This window comes from Acipenser ruthenus, chromosome 4, assembly GCF_902713425.1.
Source record: "Acipenser ruthenus chromosome 4, fAciRut3.2 maternal haplotype, whole genome shotgun sequence".
Taxonomy (NCBI): domain Eukaryota; kingdom Metazoa; phylum Chordata; class Actinopteri; order Acipenseriformes; family Acipenseridae; genus Acipenser; species Acipenser ruthenus.
In genome coordinates this window covers 4,014,271-4,036,558 of record NC_081192.1, presented here as the reverse complement: position 1 = coordinate 4,036,558, position 22,288 = coordinate 4,014,271, and the positions used below count along the sequence as shown (strand labels likewise).

General features: G+C 37.8%; 1 protein-coding gene across 3 annotated transcripts in view; it reads left to right on the top strand.

The window, feature by feature from the left end:
- The first annotated feature begins 219 nt into the window (after positions 1-219).
- Positions 220-22,288, top strand: part of slc30a8 (solute carrier family 30 member 8) — a 48,065-nt gene continuing 25,996 nt past the window's right edge. For 2 of the 3 annotated variants that reach the window (XM_034000640.3, XM_034000641.3), the window contains exon 1: positions 220-502. In XM_034000640.3, coding sequence (XP_033856531.1) covers positions 352-502 — 151 coding nt within the window. In that variant the 5' untranslated portion in view covers positions 220-351. The remainder of the gene's footprint in view (positions 503-22,288) is intronic. The other variant, XM_034000639.3, reaches the window with a different exon arrangement.

Sequence of the window (22,288 nt, the reverse complement as noted above, 5' to 3'; positions counted from 1 at the left end):
ATTTGATCGTACTACTCTAACTGCATTATCTGTAACGTGATACCTTTCAATGTGATACAGTGCTTTGTAGTAACTGTAAGTCGCACTGGATAAGGGCGTCTGCTAAGAAATAAATAAATGTATAAATAAATAATATTACATTAATAATAACGTATACAGTGACGTAACACTGTTCGTCACGCTGATGTCACTTTAGAACGACCCGAAGTCCCTCCTCTTTTTATTGCCGTGTTGCTGCAGCAGACTATATTTTGTGCTGGGTTGTGCGGGCGAAGGAGCTGAGGCGAGTGAACTGTGTGGCTGTATAGGCAAGCAAGCAAACAAGCAGTGTTTACCTGGCAGTAAATTAAAATGTCGGCATTTTCAGAGGTTGCTTTAGAGAAAAAACTGTCAGAGCTCAGTAATTCACAGCAAAGCGTTCAGACTTTGTCTTTATGGTTAATTCATCACCGAAAACACTCAAAAACCATCGTAACTGTGTGGATCCAGGAACTCAAGAAAGGTAAGGATATATTTGGTATACAGAGATAAGTCTGTTGTGCAATTCGGTAAGCACGGCTTTTTTACCAAGTGGGACTATTTTAGTGCCGTAAACAAGGCGCTTCATTCAATTACAATGGTTTCGTGTATTTTCCTTGTCCGCTCTAGTACAGTATTGAGAAACCTCGATTTTGTATACGGTATCGTGCTATGGTAAAAAAATAAAAAATAAAAAATACACAAACTCTGTCGTGTAGATAGTTTTTATATTGAGGGAAATATCGGTTGTGGTTGCGTAATGTGCGTAACTGTGTTGTGAGTGAGGAATTTCTGCGCTTCTGTGTACTTGAGCAAGGATGATAAAAAGAAGGCTCGGACACACTCCCATAATTCCGAGCGAGTTTACTCATAATTCAGTGGATGCGTTCACGACACGCAGGCTTTCGTCATTCTGCGCAGAATCGGAGCAACTAGCCAATGAATTTTCAGAATCTGCGCAGACTTAGCAAAGTCTGCCTCTCGTGAACGCACCCAGTGTGTTTTAAATCACAGGCGCCATTATTGGAGCCCAGAAGTGTAGCAGTAAATCGGTAATCGCTAAAGCTCCATTTCGTTTTGCAGTATGATAGGAGAAATGGCTTATTGTTTTAATGGTGTTCAGTGTTGTGTGTCTGAATATGTTTGTCATGTATAGATTGTTGTCTACCGACCCGGTAGACTTTACAGCCTGTGAAACGCCCATTCAAAGTGTTTCTTTCCGCAGCAGACTACACTGGGCTCCCACCTAAGCCCCGCCCACTCTGTCCGATCCTTCTTTTTATCTGTAGTTGACGCGGAAACGCATGCGTGTTGAATGACCCCTTCTGGCGTCATCTCAAGCGCAAATGACCCCGTTGTCAGGGGAGCAGTGTCCAATGGTTTGTTGGTTTATATTTAATCTGGAATATTGTAGATGATGTAATTATATAGAAAGTGGGGTATGGTACACTTAATTTACACACTCAAAAACAATACAAATTCTACCAAATTTCTCATCCTTGACCTTTTATTATAGTAATATAAACAAAAAAAATTAGGTCTTAGTGGACTATTAAACATAAAAAAACAACAACTCAGAACGGATGTAAATAACAGATTTTTTAAATATGATGCTTATTATTGCAGTGAGTACAGTATGAAGATGAACAAACAGTATTGCTGCCGGGACAGATGGAGAAACAAGCGAAGCAACAGATTATTTATTTAAAATCTGGTTTTAAATCCCTGTTAAGAATTTAAGAGGTTCATATATTTTAAAAACGTGCTTATTGATTGCTGTATCAAATTGCAGTATCGTAAACAACAAAGATAACTATGTAAAGCTGTAGGCCTCCTGCTACAGAGTCATGACTAAAGGAAATATTTACAATGTTAATGTATCATATTGATTCATAACCGACACACTGGGCTTCACAACAACGTATCCTTATTGCCTATACCTTGTATATAACTTCTAGTATAAGACGTAATAATACAGAAGTATGTATGCGGTTCATAAGCATCCAGATATATTATCGATATGTCTTATTCATAATAAATACATCGCTAATATTAGTAATTCCTTAATATGTAATTTGTTGGAAAGTAATAGTAATCCAAAGTCGATTCCATTTCCTTTCTGAAGGTCAACCATAGTTGGCATGTCTGTAAGCAGGTGTTGAGTCTTCCCAATCATACAGGCTGTTTGAAATATCTTATCAGTTTTTTCTTCCTGTTCAGCCTGCTGTTTCTGCACATGGAACTCCAAAAGACCGTCCTTGGCTTGCTTCATGATGTCTTCTGCATCCTGATGCCCTTGACTCTGTGTTCCCATATTTTCTTTCCAAGTGCTGTTTGTTCGGCTTTCTTTGTTTCTGCATTGCTACAAATCTTAACTTCAGTCCATTCCTTAGGTAGCCTTGAGCCCAGTACATGAAAACCTAGCCTCCCAACACTCCTGCAGATGTCACATCCTAGTTTTCCATATTGAATTCTGAGCCACTGTTTAAAATATTTTCCCTGATCTTCTGTCAACAACTTGGTAATCCCTTGCTTCCCTATGAAACTAATGTGATATCTTGTAACAATTGTAAGTCGCCCTGGATAAGGGTGTCTGCTAAGAAATAAATAATAATAATAATAATAATAATAATAATAATAATAATAATGAAACTGTGAGTCAGACTGCATGTTACTGTCCTGTAACTGTACCTGCCTGCATCCTTGTATTTAAAGGTTCTTCTGCTGCTGATTCATTGAGTCTCGCATGCAGATAGCTCTTCTGCACCTACTGACAACATGTTTAACAACAGATTTCTGCATTTCTATGACTACTTCCTTGTCCTCTGGCTTCCTCTCAATATCTCCTACACCTGTCAGTCTCTCACTCTCTCGCTGTCTCTCTCGCTCTCTTACTCTGTAAGAAAGAACAAAGTAAAATCTTCCTTCTAATAATAATCCAATATTGATTAATTTACTTCACTCTTCAACATCTGTGAAATGCAATTTCTGCTTTTATACTGTGTTTTAATCTGCTTTGGGTCTTTATATCCCTACTTAACACAGTGCTGCATCATAATTTTGCCCAGAGGAAACTGCACATACTATAGCCTACTCAAAACATCAAGTAATACAGGGCCAACATGCATTCTTGTGTGTGTCATATTTCAGCAGCGTGTTAAGCTGCAGGTTTAATGAGTGCTGTAACAGCTGCAAACCACTTGGACAAGAAAATAATATGCAAGGACAGGGAATTGACTAGTTGCTTACTTTAGTATCTGCATATAATTTAAAGAACAGATTCTATGGTGTTTAAAATTATTATTATTATTATTACTACCATCATAGCTCTCAATGAATGGGTCATATTTTGCTCTCTAAATTCCAATTTTCAAACTCCTTATTTTTTTTACCTTTTAAACTCACAAAATTTATTTAGTTTTTAAAATTAATCAGGAGGCTCTGCCCCCTTCGCTACGTATAAACTGCTTAATAATATGATTACCGCTATAAAGATTTTAGTTACAGGATTCAAGTCGCCCAATACAAGTGTGAACACTCAAGCTACCCCCAAGTTAAAATCTTGCATGCTGTAAAAGAACTTCCTGCAGCTGAATATAAAAATTGTACTAGCTCCTCCAATAACAAACACAGTCTTACTTCTAACCAGGAAGCACAGCTCCCTTTTCCAGGAGATCGCTTTCCTAGCTGATATAATGTCACCCTTGTCATCATTTTAAAAGCACTAAGCAGAACCCACACAGACTCACTAAATAATTAGCCTAATTGCAGCAGAGCGACACAACCCTGGCTGTGCAACTGCGGTAGAAAACAAATGAGCGGAGACGCGGTTCTTTTAACAATACTGTACTGGGAGCTAATTCAAAGAAATAGACGGTTATTGTAGCCCAGGAATACATACACAGACTTCAATAGGAATTAAATAGTTGAAATACAAAAAATCCTCCTTGGTGGTAAATGTAGCTTGTACACTGTGCAGCAGCTACCAGCTGATATCAATATTGAGTTCTGGTAGACTTTTGGCCGTTGTCACAGCTATCTCGTTATCATGTTACCTAAATAGTATGAGATACAGACAGCACTCTGATCCTGTTTCCTGTTTTATTTTTGTAAATGCATGTATCGCCTTTAAAAATGTGTATTTTGTTTCTGTGGTAAAGCAAAGGCACTGTGAATTGCATACTTGTGAGATCCTCACTGCCTAAGTTCCTTGGATAGGAAATAATACGGGCTTAGAATGGAACAGCATAAATAAGGAAGTTATCTAGACTGTTGTGACTTGGCTGTTGGAGTATACTGAACATGGACATAACAGCAGTAGTCTCTGGTGTTTCGTTCTATATTAGGCTCAGAATCTTTCAAACCACCCTCATGTGTGTAATTATATATATATATATATATATATATATATATAAAATATATATATATATATATATATATATATATATATATATATATATATATATATATATATATATATATATATATATATATATATATATATATATATATAAAATATATATATATATATATATATATATTAAATATATATATTTTTAAAGTGATGGGCACCAATATCGATAATTTCCATATCGTGAGATTTTAAAAAAACATGTATGCTTGCAGAGACATACTTTTTATTGCTAATACTGCTAAAAATACAAACGCAGTATAATCAAGTTTTTATTTTATATTCATGTACAACAAACCCTGTCAGGGCTTGAATTTTATTTTTGTGTGCTGGGGGGATTTCCTAATGGGGAGGGGGATTCCAAAATTTTAGGGGGGAATGGCAAAAGAAAAGGCACTTTTGCATATAAAAATTTATATATATATATTTTACTGCATCATCATTCACACTGGTGTTGCTTTAAAATAAGCTGCTTTCAGGAGACCTAACAGCTGTTCATCACTGTGAGACAGAGCACTCTCCATTGCTGTTGCCATTGCCTGAGTTTTTGCATGCAGCAGAAGAAAAAGGTGCTTTTCTTTTTAACCAGTGCTCCAGTTCTTTTCTTTTTTTTAGCTCTTTACAGTCAGCCCTATTTCCTTCTGTTTTTCACTGTTTTCATTTATGTATGTTTAACTACTGGATAGTTTGTACTGCATGCATGTAACATATCAAATGAAAGGCCACAATTTCCTTTCATATTATGTAAGTTGCATCAGGCATACTATATGGTAGAGATGAGAATATAGGTTAAAAAAAAAAATGCTTTTCCAAAAAAATCATGTTTGGTCACTGCTATAATATATATTTGTGTTCATTTTAATCGTAGAAAAAAAACCCCAACAACAATGCACCTTTGAACCTCATTATGAAGTGAACATGGGGAGGGGGTGGGAAGCTGAGTTTCTAAGCTTTCCAACGATACCGGCCCTTTCATTCTAGCTGCTACAATGACGGAGCAATAGACTCAAAACCTAGCACTACATAAAGAAGGCTAGGACCGTCAATCCCGTGATGCAGTTCAGTACTCAATTACAGACGCCATTTGTGGAACCCACTCAGTACTGAATACATTGCGGAGATGCTATGTTGCAGCGCCAGGATATACCGGTATTTTTTTTATAACAATACAAAATATCATTAATATAAAGTGACTGACTTATTTATGCGAAATAATGCTTGATTATGTCAAACATTTTGCCAGGGAAAGCGCGAATAAGTTAAAAGCATTGCGAGTGCACTGTTAAAGTGCTCTACGGGCTGCAGAAATGCTCCACTGTTTACTAACTAAAATGATGTTGCCCACTTGTGACATCATTTTCCTATCCTTCTTTATATAGTCCTAGCTCAAAATGAAACCGAAGCTGTGAACTCTGTCACATGATGAGAGGCTTAACTTCAGGCAGTCATAGTTCTGGTTAGAAGTACCGCATACACACACTGAATATGTCTTTGGAAAGCCCAGAGTCTGTAATTTTAAACCAGGTAGTTGGCTTTTACGGTGCGTAACCTTAGGTGCACTGGCACCCCCCAAATTGAATGGGGCTGAGTTTTAAGAGTTAAAACGAAAGCCACCGCTTGCAAAACAACACCTATATAGACTTTATCGTCTTTTTTTTTCTTTCCAAAAACTGTTTATTTATACTGCAGCGTACTGAGTTTCTATACTGCTTAAAGCCGAGAATCACGTACGAGCGAATAAAGTCTTGCACCCTTAATATTCAGTACTACTTTTTTTATTTATTTATTTTAACCAGAACTACTCAGAATGCGGCTCATAGTGCTTTTGTCTCTGACGCCCATTTCCTTAGAGATTGTTGTAGCGTTTCAGGCATTCTAAATTAGCTGAAAAATACAGTAGCTTGGTGTCTTACAATATCTCTGCGGGGCTTTCCCACACTGAAAGTTACAGATATGCGGGAGCAACTTGGAAAATGCGCGATTCCCGTAATCCCGCGCTAAAATTCAAGCCCTGCCTATAAATAACAGTCATGGTCAGTCTCATAGGCAAACACAACTCACTAAAGTATTATTATTTAACTGTTGTATAAGCTACTTGCACCAAGTGACATCACAGTTTTTTACGCCGAATGAGCGGTTTATTTGAAATGCTGTTTACATCTTTCCCTTTGCTGTATTGAATGGTTTTAAAAATAAAACTACAAAAGCATTTAAATACCAATGCCGAGAAGGAAACTGCATTGATCATTGCTGTGCTCTGCTTCAGTGCGGGACTAGAGGGGAGGCATGCCTTAATTTAGTCTTTTCAAATAACGAAGACAGAATAACTAAAACAGAGGTCAGAGAGCCATTGGCAAACTCAGACCACAACATGGTCTCATTTAAGTGATTTTTAAAACCCAAAAAGTAATGACTAAATCTAAGGTTTATAATTTTAGAAAACTATGAAGGTATGAAACAGAGACTAACAGAAGTAGATTGGAGTAAAATAGAGAAAACATCCACAGAAAAAGGATGGCTGTTTTTTTTTTAAAATCTAGAGGCGCAAAACAATTACATCCCAAAAGTAGACAAATCTAAATCTAAAAAAAATATTCAGCAAAAAAAAAAAGGCACTTTACAGAGCGTTTAAAAGGGACCAAAAACAAAGTACACAGAAAGAGTACTTGGAACTGCAAACACAAGTCAAAAAGGAAGTTAGAAAGGCCAAGAGAGAGATAGAAATCAATATTTTTAAGGGTGCTAAAACCAATTCCAAAATGTTTTTCCAATATTATAACAGCAAGAGAACATTCAAAGAGGAGGTTAAATGTCTAAGAGACACAAATGGCAAAATCATATGAAAAAGACCTAGGAGTTTATGTTGACTCAGAAATGTCTTCATCTAGACAATGTGGGGAAGCTATAAAAAAGGCCAACAGATGCTCGGATATATTGTGAGAAGTGTTGAATTTAAATCAAGGGAAGTTAAAACTTTACAATGCATGAGTCAGACCTCACCTAGAATATTGTGTTCAGTTCTGGTCACCTTGTTACAAAAAGGATATTGCTGCTCTAGAAAGAGTGCAAAGAAGAGCAACCAGAGTTATCCCGGGTTAAAAAGGCATGTCATATGCAGACAGGCTAAAAGAACTGAATCTATTCAGTCTTGAACAAAGAAGACTACGCGGTGATCTGAGTCAAACATTCAAAATCCTAAAAGGTATAGACAATTTCGACCCAGGGGACTTCTTTGACCTGAAAAAAGAAACAAGGACCAGGGGTCACAAATGGAGATTAGATAAAGGGGCATTCAGAACAGAAAATAGGAGGCACTTTTTTACACAGAGAATTGTGAGGGTCTGGAACCAACTCCCCGGTAATGTTGTTGAAGCTGACACCCTGGGATCCTTCAAGAAGCTGCTTGATGAGATTCTGGGATCAATAAGCTACTAACAACCAAGCGAGCAAGATGGGCTGAATGGCCTCCTCTCGTTTGTAAACTTTCTTATGTTCTTGTGTGCTTATGTTCTTATGTTCTTATGTTCTTATGTTCTTATCTGTTATTAGCTGTTGTGTTGTTGCTACTTTTTTTTTCTCTGGCATCCACAACATTTTAGAATTCTTTTCACATCCTAGCCTTGTATTTAATGTGTTATGCATTGTTTTTCACTGTATTTCTTGTATTATGCTTTTTTTACTGTATCTTGTAAAGTGCTTTGTTATGCTGTTCCACTATGAAGGGTGATATGTAAAATAATGATTGATTTATTGATAAGCAAAAATAGTGATAATGAATGTGGAAATTGCCAAACTGAAATGGATGATGAAAAAGAAAGAAAATGAAAGAGCAGCCTGATTGTAGTCAACGAAGAGCAACTTGTAGAAAGCGAATTGGAAGAACCGCAAGTGGGGTCCGTGTGTAAAAAATAAATAACACAAACATTGTGATAGTGGGTATGATGTGATGTGGGGAAAAAATTGAAATGTTTTTTTTTTTTTTTTACAGCAAGGAATTGGGTGGTATGATGTGCAAGCTCTGCCAGAAACACAAAAAAGATTGCAAAGGATCAGGGGTTAAATGGAGCAGTGTAGCCTGGGTATGAACTGGGGTAGATTATTATTATTATTATTATTATTATTATTATTATTATTATTATTATTATTATTATTATTATATTATTATTATAATATATTTAAGGTATGGCAGTTTTATTTTTGCATTAAGTGCTCCTGGCTATAATGCTCTGCCACCCAGCTGTACAGAATTCCTGGGGAGAACCCTGTGCTCTGAGGCCACTCTTAAACTCAGGGGAGATGTTTCAGGAGGACACAGAGATGTTTTGGACTCCTGTAAGTGGATTGTTCATGCACTGGCTTACAATATATCCAGACGACTTTTAAGTAATCAAGAAAATCACACAGACTCATTCAGGTTTTAAGTTTTAACGAATCTGAGCAGTATTAGTAGTCAGTTTATTAAATGCTTAAAAATGGATCAAGACCACGTCTACTCCAAGCTAAATAGGCAATCTGGGCGATGCAGTGCCTTACAGATTCAACAGCGTTAACACTTCAATACAGTTATGGTTATCACATGTTTCACCCTTAGGCCAGCCATGCCCACCGCTAAATCCTAAAGCATCCAATATATCACTCTCTAAAGCTAAAATATAATTCCTATACCTTATATCAATGCTTCAATGCTTCAATGTAAGTGAGATATAAATTAAAGGTTATGCTTACCTTCCAATATATGGAAGTGTAGTGTAGGATATATGCAAAGACAAGAGCTGTCTTCAAAGGCAGAGGTTTCTGAATACGACCAAACAGCAACCAGCTTTTCAGAGCTCTTCAGAGAATGGTCCAAACAGCTTGAGCTAGCAAGCTGAATGATACTCGACCGGGGTCTTGCCTCGACCTTTTATAGAACTTTACCTATGCTTCATGCGTCAGAAGACATTTTACTTTTTTGACAGCTCTTATCTTTAAGTGAACAATATATTTAAAAATTATTGGTAACTCCTTTTTAAAATTAACCCAGTGTCACAGAGTTCTTATTACTGAATAAAATATAAGTATATGTAGAGAGATATTTAATATACAACACCAGCTCTGTTTGATTACTCCAGCCTGGGTCTAAAATAGGCTATATTTCCCTCTTAACAGCCAAGACATTCTTTTCAGTGTGTTCAACAGGCTGGCTCTGTTTCATGTATAAATGTGTTTCAACAAAGTAACACTGAACAAAGACTGTCAGAAGTCTGCCATGAGCCATTGTCTAAAACATGGTTAAATGTAACAATCTCCCTAGAAAAAGATGTTAGCTCTTCATTGTTCAGTTTTACAGTTTTTAAACTTGGCCTCTTTCCCTCTTCACAAAATCCCCTTTTCAGACAACCTGTTGATAACACTTCGAAGGAATCTAGCCAGAGATACTCTTCATTAATATGAAACACCACTGTAAGCACTTTTCCAAATTTATTACATTTAGATCCAAGATCTAGCCTAATCCTGGATCCAAGAAACTGCCCTACACTATAATGCACACTGATAAGAGAAATACATGCTCATTTTATAACTAAGCTGTCATTAATTTTATCATAGTGAGGTAATGGAGATCAGATTGTTAACTCCTTTCTTCTTCTACAAAAAGGTACTTTTTGTTAGTTAATATAAAAGATTACCCATTGTAGATAAACCTTGGATTCGAGACCGTAGCGGACCAATAACTTCAGTTTGGATATCATGGCATGATATCCAGTTCTACCTTGCTAATGCGGGCGAAAGCGAGGGGGCCTTTCCAGCTCTTGAATCAGATCAGTACAAGCTGTGACCAAAGGTTATTAACTTTGGTCACAACTTGTACTGATTCTTTCACTTTTAACCCTTTGCGGTCCTATGTGGGACCTGGTCCGACAGCATCAAAAAGACGTAAAAAATAGGTCTCTAGTCGTTTTTTTCTCCGGAAAAAGCCGAGAAAACCATTCAATGGCCGAGTGAGACCGATAGGAGCCGAGAGAAGCCGAAAAAAAAGGGCATATCTCATGAATACAGATGGCCCCGGCACCACATAGATAACATGGACATAAACAAACAAGATAGCTGCTTCTGCATCCAGCACTCAAAGAATATCACAGACATTTGTAGAGCTTTTTTTTAAATGTTATAGTAATAAAATAATGACTTGGGTCGCATTATTGAGGAGTTTGGTGATAAAACGAGTGATCAGGAGATGATTTATCGGTATGTACTATTATTAAGAGGTATGTGAAAAATATAGCGAACAAGGGGTGGGGCGGGGCTGGAGATGCAGTACTGAGTGTCCTGTTGCTATGCAGTGCCTTTTAAACCTGTTTTACTGTGGGGGGAAAAAAAATACTTTTAAACCGCGCGTCTAAAAAACTGCGCGTGTGAAAATAAATTGGACCTGACGTGCCTGAGACACGCTGAATAAATGGACCGCTAAGGGTTAAAGGTTAACAGTTTCCCTGAAATAAGTACTTTTTATTACAGTAAAAACCTTTACACTTCTATTTTAATTAGATTAGAAGTGTTTAGCTTAAAGGCTGCCTCTAAATCAAGCTTACCTCTTTTTTTAATAATAAACAACTGTCAATACACTCTCAAACAAATTAGATACTAGTTTTCTTCCTTTACAGTTTTTCTGTTGCAGTAAAACTCAAATAGGTGTAACACTGTTGCTTTTTTAGTTTCAAATATAGTCCTGTCAAAAGGTTGCTTTTTTTTCCTTTGGATTACCTAAGAGGCTTTGTGTTTTTGGCTTACAAACTTCTTTCTAATTTAAGGTTTTTCTGATGAGAGCTTTTACTGTGAACACTCTTCTAATTTAATTAAATGAAATGTTCACTTCTGCTGCCAAGACTCCTTTTCCTTGTCTTCGCACGCCCGGTACCTCTTTGCTGCAAGCAGGCAAAGGTGAGGTTACCAAATGAATTAGATTCTCTCAGCAAGTCTACAGTTTACTTGACACAGACTGGTACCTTCGTGCACTTACGTAAGTTATTAAATTAGACCTTATGTTGCATTATATTGTCTTATTTTCAGACTTGCAGTTTCTCTGCAGTTATACTTCTGTTTTTCTTATTACTGTGAAACCACAAACCTGTTTTAATTTTAAAAAAGATGCTTTTGCCTGATAAGGAAGGCTTGGAACTTTCCACAGGTCAGCCCGACCTCGACCCAATGAATTTTTTACACAGATCTACTAATATTATTTTTCTACTCGTTGCACTAGAATAATCAATAAAGGGATAGAAAATCCTACAGTATTACCTAGGGGTGCAACAATTAATCGATGCGTCGATTTATTGGTCATCTGTCCTTAAAATTTACGGAACTTCGATTGCATTTTGGTGAATCGATGCATCGAATTAATACCCAGTTTTAAGTATCCTGTTGCTGGTTTGCATTAAAACTCTGAGTCTGAGTGCGATGCTTCTAGTGCTAGTAAGGTAGATTAGCGCGTTGCTAGGATACACGCTTCCAGCTTACATTACGTGTTGGATAAGACAAATCAGAAGTAGGCCAAGTATTCACTTTTTTTTTTTTTTTATTTAAAAATTAAGGCAACACGGTTTTGTTTTTATCTATAAAATCTACCAATTACCTTTTGTTTCAAAGCATTATAGAAAAAGAACCTGAATTTATTATGATAGTTAAATTAGTCAGGATTTGTGAGATTAATTCAAATGCTTTGCTTTTGGACATAATGTAAACAATATTGAACAACCGTCGTTCAGAAATTACTTCTGTTAAAAAAACTATAGTATTTATTATTATTATTATTACAATGTTAATCTGATGTGGACTCACGCATATTCTTTTCAGTTGTCAAACGTAAGTCCTTTGTATTTCTGTTCTAATTTGAATGCAAGTCGTGCCTTTTTGTTTAACTATTATGCATAAGGCCCTGAGAAGGTTTTTTTTTTTTTTGTACAAAATTCACAGCAGTTTTGAGGGTAAAGTATCATTTTTCACGGAATATGCACGGAACTATTTGATAAATTATATGTACAAAGTATATTTTATTGAACTGCAAAAATGAATGACATCTAATGAGGGTATCCAAGTTTAAAATGTGCACTTGTACAGGATCAAACACCCTTACTGGCTTAAGGAACTGGTGTGCTGGCTGGGTGAAACAGGGTGTTCTTTCACTACGGCGGGGTTGAAGTAGCTGTTCAGTTTATCTGAAACTTCAATGAATGTTTGAATGCATTGGCTTTAAGTGCTTGGTAACTATTAATTACATCAATAACTTTGTTGTACGCTTGATGAACACGAGTTTAACGACTTTCAAACCATTTGATTAAATTCACAAGCTCTTTTCAGTACCAGGCGATTTAGGTCGAGTTATATCTGTGTGTTTTCAGAAGTCAATTAGACGTTTCAGCTCATTTTTAAAGCTGCTGTGTTTTGGGGTAATTTTGGTTTGCCTCTGTCACAAAAGTCAGGTAAAACTTAAGGTACTGTGCATGGTATTCAGCGGCGGCATACCTGCTCCCCCATCTCATTTTAACTGGTTCAGGTGGCAATTTAGCAGGAAGGTCTGAACCCAGAGCTTGGACAGCACTTTGCAGGTGCTGTTTAAAATGCAACTTTCTGCTCGGACAATGTTTGAAAACTTTTTTGATGCTCTCGACGAGTTTGTCAAACTCTGGGAAATTGCTCCTCCAAATATCACTGGCAAGGGCTACAATGTGCGCATTACAGGTAAGATGAACAGAGTTAGGCAGTAATCCCTGAAGCTCGTGATTGTATGCCTTGGACATGTAGGACGCATTGTCAGAAGTAAATGCACTGACATCATCAAAGTCCACCTCAAACTTATTCAGACACTTCACAACAGCCTGTGCAACTGTATTGTAATTAACAGCCTGTAGGTAAACTGTATCATCGGGGACAGCTTTCAATTCCGAGTCAGATTCACTATTTAGTCCTTGCAAAACAAACAACACATGTAACACTTATTGATCTTGGGCAATATTTGATTCGTCAGTGACTACAGACAAACAGCCAGACTGCTTTAACAGTTTTTAATTTCCTGCTTGTGACACTCGGCACCTTTAGGTAAATATTCACGTCTCAGCTGGGTTGATGACGGACTCACACCACCATTTGTTACCTTCTGTCTGAAAAAATCACGTAACTTTTGGTTGTCTAGCTTTAAGGGGGGGATATTTGCGCAAACAAACGCCTCTGTTAGATCAAAATTTATGGAGTTTTGTGCTTCTCGGTTTTCAGTGGACTTTTGAAACAAAGAAGTTACTGTAGTTTGTTTCTTAGCCAGAACTGCAGTTGCTGTACTGGTTTCGATTTCTGTTTCGATGGATACTGGAATCCAGATGCCGATCAGATGATTTTCTGTAGTGATCTACAGTAATATTACAGGAGGTACAGAAGAGCTTACCTCCGTCGCTGTGTAACACTCCTGGATACTGCTTTGCTTGATCAGCTGCAGATACGTTTCTTGCTTTCTTTGAGACATCCATTTTGTTATTAGTGTACAGTGCTTCCCGCCTAGAATTCAGTCATGTGACAAGAATGACTGTTCTAAGCAGCACTATAGCTACAGAATAGCGCAATATGCATGTACTGTAACTGCAGAGCTTATAGCTAAGGCGTGTTTTTATGAAATAACTTATATATATTTAATATAAATAGAAAAAAAATCTCTGTACATTTTTCAAAATAAAAACAGAAAAAATCACGTTGAGTTAATTTCACAATTTCCGCGCAGTCCGTGAAATCGCCCAAATTATGCACAACGGTGTTTTTAGTTATTAGATCTTTTGTTTAAAAAAAAATATATATATATATATATATATATAAAATAAGTAATGTTTTTTTTTTTAAAATGCAATAATTGAATATGAAATTAGGGTGCTGATTGCACCTCTAGTATTAACATAAACTAATAGAGTTTAACATAATGTTTTCTTGAACAGTGTATTTCAACAATCTGTTTACAGCATCCAGTTCATATCAAGCAAATCAGCCCGGCTCCAACAAAATTCAAATTCTCTTTCTGGTCCAGCTCTGAGTGGTTCTGTAAAAACCACAACCAGCTGAGCCAGCCATCTTTTTACATTACAGGTGTGGGTCACAATAGCCTTCACTTGGTACCTGCAAGACACCTGGACACCAGGGACACCTTCCTTAAACTCCAGTTTACCCAAATGAGCCCATTTAACTGAGTGACCAGTTTCACAACCAACACATTCGATTCTTCTCACATTGTCAGGATCAACATTTAAATGTGAGAATGATAACCCTTCAGGGCCATTACATTCAAATAGAATTCGGCAGTGCTTGACCATATGGGAACAGGCTGGGCAAGGTTTTGGCCTTGTCATTGACAACCCACTCAGTTGTCACATCCACAGTTTACCAGAGACTTGCACTTCACCCCTCTGTTCAGAATCAGTTTTCACCACCAGAAGCAATGGTTCTGGATTGATAACTGTTTCTTTCACGCATTTCAATTTGATCACAATGGGCAATTAAGAGGTGTGCCCTCCATCCAGAACACAGGAGTGGGCCAATATCATTTCATCTACATCATCAGTAGACAAACCCATTGTAGCTAAATCTGGTCTTATCGAAGAGCCATGCACCAATGCAACTGATGCCTTCCACTCAAAGGGAACCAGTATCTTGCAGCACAAGAAGAACAGATCAGAATCGTCTGTGACAACACACACAGTTTCAGACAATCATGACCATGATTTATTCTGAAACGATCATCGAACATAAATAAATTCAATTGCGTATAACACATTGGTGCTTAAACAGTTTTGTGATAAGTAAAACAAAATTGTGTGTTATTAGATGTACTAGTAGAAGCGTTAGACATAATACTTACGGTAATGCAGCGAACAGTAAGAAAAACAGAACTGGAACTCTGAACTTTACACTCTACTCTTAAATTATGCGGCTTCTCATTCTTCAGGGATCTAAACAGCAGCCCTTATGCTGATTTCTGCTGTCACCTTTTATTTGACACTGCAAACAAGTAGCAGAAAAAATAATTGGATTAGTTTGTGTAGTTACGTAAACAATCAGCAATCATATATGGTTCCAGAATATTTCATATAGATTACTATACTAAATTAAAACTATGCAAAATAATAGAAATTAGCAAGTTCGTTTAAATTTGGTCATGAATTGGAAGGTGCAGTGGTGGCTCTTTATTTATTTATTTTTTTGGTAACACGCTAACTGTGAAAACCATACCAGTGATAAAAGCACTGCATTCAAATAAAAGGCATTCTTAAACTTGTATAAATAAATAAAACATTGTATTAAAACATTTTTTTAACCTTACAGTGCGTGTTCCAGTTCTGATCTTAATCTGGTCACCTTAATTGTGCAGGTTCGTATACAAGTATTTAAAACCAAACTGAAATGGAACCGACGTGCACAATTACTGTTTTGATTTTATTCAGGGACAGCAATGTGCCAGTGTGACTGTCAGTAGCATGTCTGTCCATCTGACTGAGACAGTGTTTGCAAAGATTGCTGCCAATAGGATGGTAATACTGCGGAAATGAACTGTGACCAACATAACTTGAAACTCACCCCCCTGCCTTTGTACATTGGCATCAACATAACTTGAAACTCACCCCCCTGCCTTTGTACATTGGCATCAACATAACTTGAAACTCACCCCCCTGCCTTTGTACATTGGCATTTTGGCATGGCACAGATGATTGTGGTTGATGTTGATTTAAAAGTGAGTTCTGTTGTTTAAGAAAATGCACAAAGTCCTTTTCTTAAATTTAGTAATAGTTTTATTATAATACATGCAGGGAACCATGTCCCAAGCACAGAACAGACAGATTCCACGTTATTATGACTTTACAAGATGTGAAATACCCCTTTAACACAGGGCGGTTCCCCTCCACTGTTTCTGGCACTTGGCCAATGGTAAAATGACCTGTTAATGGGTGTTCGTATTTTTACATGCCCCCCACCCAGCCAAAGCCTGAATTTCAAAGGGTCCTTTTTGAAATTCAAAGTAACCAGGTCTTATCCTGTTTCCCCAGACAGACAGGGCATTGGAAGTGTGTGAGATTACAGGGGGAGAGATAGTTAAGGATCTATTCCTTCTTACTATAACAAGAGAATTGTAAAATGGTTAAGAATGTCTGCCCATGTTGCATGATCTGAGTGAGATACTTAAACATGAAGGAACAGGAAAGTGTGTGTGTGTGTGTGTGTGTGTGTGTGTGTGTGTGTACACCAATTGAGATGTGTTCAAAAGATGCAACTGTCATGCTGAGGTAGCCTGGAAAGAAATGACCGTTTCTGTTAAACAGCTAGTGATGTGTTTATTATCTTGGGTGTGTCAGTTTTTTTCCCCCGTCAGCTGCCAGCAGTTGTTCATTGGAGATGGTGCTGTTGGCTAATTTAACCATCTTCTCAAGAATATGCAACTTCAGATGACCTTACCACTCGCTCCAACTTCCTCTGCTAATCCTTATGAGCTAACAGCGTGTAGGAGATTTGTGAATTTAGTCACTCGGGTGCATGGAATGTGTGCTGTAAACAGACAGATCACTTAAACCAAGCACAATAATATCTGCTGTTATTTCTCTTTTCCATGTTACAACAGTGGTGGACAAATAAAAAAAAAAAAGTGTGCCCCAAGTGGTTTTAACACTTTAAGGACACACGTATGCCACAAAAAAAATGATGCTAACTTTCTTATTTTTGGAATGAGGTGCACAAAATGGGGTTGGATTTGGTCATCCAAATGAGTCACTACTCTCCAATGTATTTAAGAAGAAACCGGTTTTGACCAATTCCTTGTGTCCCTTAAGGGGTTGGAAGTCTTTGACACATTTAAGCATGTTATATAGTCCGTAAACAGGAGGATGGCAGTTCAGAGTGTAAGGAAGCTTCGACGACGGAGAAGCGTTTGTGCCTGCAGTAAAGCTTCTGTAAATAGAGCTAAAATATGGGAAAAATATAGCATATGGACATCCAGGGGTCATATTTTGGTGTAAAACTGATTGTGGGACACTAAGAGGGGTCTTTGGCTGAATTCTTATGTCAGTGGGTAAGAGGGAAGGAAGACTTGTTGCATTGCAGTTTGATCCATTCCTGTTTGTTTTGTTTAATAAGACGCACCTGAGCTTGTACACTGGCTAATCAGACTCATTTTAAAAGTGGAATGGGTGGGGTGGACTGCTGTGCGGTAGGAGTCCTATATCCATCCATGTGCATTGTATTTCGGGCCAGCCTTGCCTTGCATGATGTGTATCTCAATACAGACTCACAGTATTGTATCCCTCCAGTTGCTAATATCTCATAAACCATTTTGGTTTGAAACTTCATATTTTTCATAGTGCTATCAAATCTAACAGCACCCTTCGTTTTGTTCTGTGACCCAAGATGACCGCTGTAATGTGACATTTTATTTAATAGTCCTTATTTTTTGTAGATACTGGCTTCAGACTTGTTGCAGCTGTATTCTGTGAGTCTCTGTATTTCAGGTACCATGTGGGAAGTAGTGACATCTAAGTGTATATAAACCCTGCCAGTGTAATGTGTTGCTGACCATGATGTTGACCTCTGACCTAATATGGTTGCCATTTTGAGGTCATGTGACTGTAAGTGTCTACTGTACAGAGACAGTACACAGGAATTACACCAGGGGGGGCACCATGTTTTCTGTGAGGGGGCTTGTTTACATGTACTACGTATAGGAAGATACAAACCTGTGTATGTGTGTAACACTAACATTGTACAGGTATTTAAATATAAGAACAAGTGGCATTAATAATAATAATGATCCCAAAGTGCTTTTACAGATAGAAAGGAGACTTACTTCATCCACCTCATTTAGCAAATGACAGCTAAATAAGCCAATAGCTATCAACAAAATATAACAGCAAAGCACATCGATTAAATGCAAAACATAACTTGCCAATGTTGTGAAGAAAACGTCCTCAGTGAAGCTGCAAACTTCACTTCCCTTTTGCATTACATGTTTTCTCTACTACTACTTTCCACTCGTCGTAGAGCTTGCGGATCGAATCCTTCTCAAAGGCCAGTTGTATGAGGTGTGCTTCTTCTGTGTGTTGCCAGCACCTTGGTAAGGGTAGAACAGGAGTTTTCACACATAGCAGTAGATGCCCCAAAAGTCAAAGCAAGTCGTAACACTCTCACAACACTTGGCATTGCATCAAGGGTGCTGTAAAACTTTTTCAGTACTGACTGGGTGGTCCACTTTTCATTTGCATTTGATTTTTATCTGCTTCTGAAGAAAATGATGTGCAACTAGCAATTCAGATTCAAGAATGTCCATCTTAGTTGAATGAACTAAGGGTTGCAAATGGGCAACTTGGAGAGACTATTGGGTTCGGCAGCCTCTAGCACTGCGATGTTTAGTATTGCGTTCATTAAAATGAGCTGAGAGTTCAACAAGTACAGCATCCAGCACATCATAGTACATCCTCTTAAGCTCACTTTCGTTATTAGTTTCACCCCCTGGCTGACCAACAGATCCCTCAATCACAAAGTCTTCTAGGTATTTGCTTAAAATTCTTAGGTTCTTGCATTGCACAGCTGTTTCGCCACACTACAGGAGATCGTTAAAAACAACGTCAAAACGCAGTACCACAGTACACTCTGAAGCACTGCGAGTGACTTCTACAGCAGAAAGAAGATCGACTTTTCTCCCTGAAGCATTTTGTTTGGAATGTCCAGTATACTAAAAATGTCAGCACCATGTGTGCAATGAATTTAAAGTCCATAGCTGACACCTGCTTTAATAATCCAGAAGGTTCAATCTTAACTTCGGTTCCATGTACTCGAGTATTTTGGATTTCCGATAGTAATTCTACAATGCTGTTTAACGACTTGACGACAACAACCCCAGCTGTCCAGTAATGCCCAGTCCAGCACTGCTCTAGTAATCGTTTTAAGTTTAAGTAGCTCCCTTCCCAGGTTTTCCTGCAGAAGCTTCTGTACCCCTCCAAGGCTGCCAGACATAACATTTGCTGTGTCGTAGCACTGGCTTAATGTTTTAGAAGTCAGTAGGAGTCCTGCTTCTGTTATTTCACTTACAATGGTGTTTGCAAATGCTTCTGCACCAAAACTGTCAGTTGTGGCTATAGTTAAAAGCCTTTCCCTGATTTCATCATTCGCAGTTACAAAATGAACTAAAATCAAAATGTTTTCATGTCCAGTTGGGTTTTGTGTTCCATCAGCTTTTACAGTATACCATGAATCCCCAATTTCCTTCTGTTTCACACATTATTTCGATTATTTCATTCTGTATATCATGAGAGCATTGCCTGGTATTGTTTTATAAACTTTTGCCAGCTCTGGATATTTTCTTAACGGATATTCAAATAAACCCAGGAAAACTGCACTAGATCTATCTGCAACGTCGACCGATTCATCAGTGCCCCTGAACGGCAGTGCGAGTGCTGCAAGGAATTCAGTCATGTCAATAACTGAAGCCATATAGTACCGATTTCCTCTCAAGCTGACCGGAATTCACAAGGGAGGATACATCCTTAACCAGAGCACTTCATACTTTTCTTTCATTCCAAGCAGCCATACAGTGCAGACATCCCTTACTTGATGCATGTTTATTTAAACCTTTATTGGATTCAAACGCATGCTTCCAATCACAATATCCAGTAACAGTAAAGGCAAGGTCGGCATTTCCTGGTAAAGATCCACATTTTCGGCATGGGAAACAAAACACTGATTCTGACTTAATGGAGTACTCTATCCATTCCCTATTGTTATACCAAGATCGATGAAACAATATTTTTTTTGTCTCCAAAAACTGGGAGAAACTTCTTAAGGCATGGCTGAGCTGGCTTTTCCATACCTAAATCACCCGGGTGGTTGGTGCTGCAGACGCCTGAAAGCTGTTTGCTCTGATTGAGAGCTTTCAGGAATCCCACTGTTAACGTCCGCTGCTTGTCTCAGATATGAATTTACGACTAGCATCAGACTTGCTTTTGTTCATCCACTTGCTAATATCCATCATTTGTTGGTTGTACGAGATATATTTACATACATAAAACATGCATGTCTTTTAATTGCTCGGTTTGTGCTACCCAAGCCCCGCTCCTGCCACTTTTTCCAGAATGTATGTTGCACTGCGTCTGCGATTATTTATGTGAATAGGGTGGGGACCCAAGGGGGTTACTCAGGGGCGGACATCCTGGGCATTGCAAATAAATACATGGATAAATATTGAAGCAGATATGCTCCTCATAACAGAAATACAAACGACTAAAATACACTAAAAAGCTCTACAATTGATATAGCATAGTAATGGTTTATCAAGGCTGAGAGAAGAATAAAACTGGGGGGGCACCAGGTTGGCATTGGACGGGCATTGCCCCCCAGTGCAGTTGATCGTTACACATGACAAATGTAGCGCCTAGTTATAAACAGAAATCAGAGAATGATCCGTTACCTTATTTTCTGTGAGAGCTCAGGTACGGAGATGGTCTGTCCTCGGGAGATTATTCAGGTAGATTTCTCACTTGCATTCAAGTGCATGTCTTGTATATCCTACCTAATTGTGTGTGTGTGTGTGTGTGAAGCTGAACTTTGTGAACTCTGCTTGCACTCGGTTTTCCTAACAATATCTAAACAATATAAATTCCTTGGAGTGAGTTACTTGTTCCACAGTGCCACGTGTTTAATGTAATTTTGAAAAATGAGTCTGAGGTATTCAAGATTTATATTTAGTGTTTTGTAGAGATGAACAAAAGAGCAAAAGTGAATACTACAGGATGATAAACGGCTGGATGTGGGATAATTGCCCATTTTAATCCTACTCAAACCCAAGGTTTACTAAGTATCTTGGTATCCCTGATGAGATCTTCAAATCCTCTTCAGAGATGTGCAGTTAAACTAATGTAGAGTGACTGGACAGGATGTTTAATTTTCATATGTTTGAGGGGACAATGATCTATTATGGGAAACCAAAGATATTTAGTATTAGCCCTTTACTGCCCTGGGTATGTTCCCATACCAGTCTAATGCCTATTTTCTCAGTGTTAAAAAAATACATCGGATACTGGGCAGCAAAGGGTTCAATTCGGTGTCTGAGTTGAGTTAATTGGGAACAAATGTTCCCCCCCAGGTATTTCTTTCCTAGAAAATGGATAACATTTTAGGGTCCCCTGATCCTGTGAGATGGCTTCCACATTAAATGTATTTCCTGTGCTTCTGTTCAGTGAGGAAGGTTGTCTACTGTGTGCAGAGATACAGAAATATTTTGTAAGCGAGCAGTCTGTGTGCAGTGAAATAGGAAACCTAATGGTGTGTGTGTGTGTGTGTCCAAGCACCACAAAGCAGCAAATGGTGGTTCAACAGTTTTTTTTTTTTTTGTAGAATTTGGTTTGCATTTAAGTAATGAAAAAAAGGACCAAGCATGCGTTTTGATTTCTAAAATTTATTACACAACAAAAACCAAAAGAAAAACAAAGATAATCTAAACTGACAATTTTTGTAACCCTTTTTATTGAATGCTAATAAATAAATAAAAGGCATAAGCATTGGTTTGAATTCTAAAATGATGACCTTCCATTACAATTTCACCCCCCACAAGCTACAGTATGCTAGCAATTTTTCTAGTAAGATTCCCGATACTGTTTCAGAGCTGAGAGCAGAGATTCATGTTGCTGTGAGGAGGAGTGCATGGCAACAGGGTTTTTCTTGGTCACCATGGTAACCCTCTTTATTTCAGTCTCCCTGGCATTGCGCATTGACAGCTGTGACAGTTCAGTGCAGAAATCCTTTTTGTTCCTTATTTAATGAAATTATTAATACAGTAGATTGGCCCCTTTTTGAAATTTAGCATGTATTCCAGCT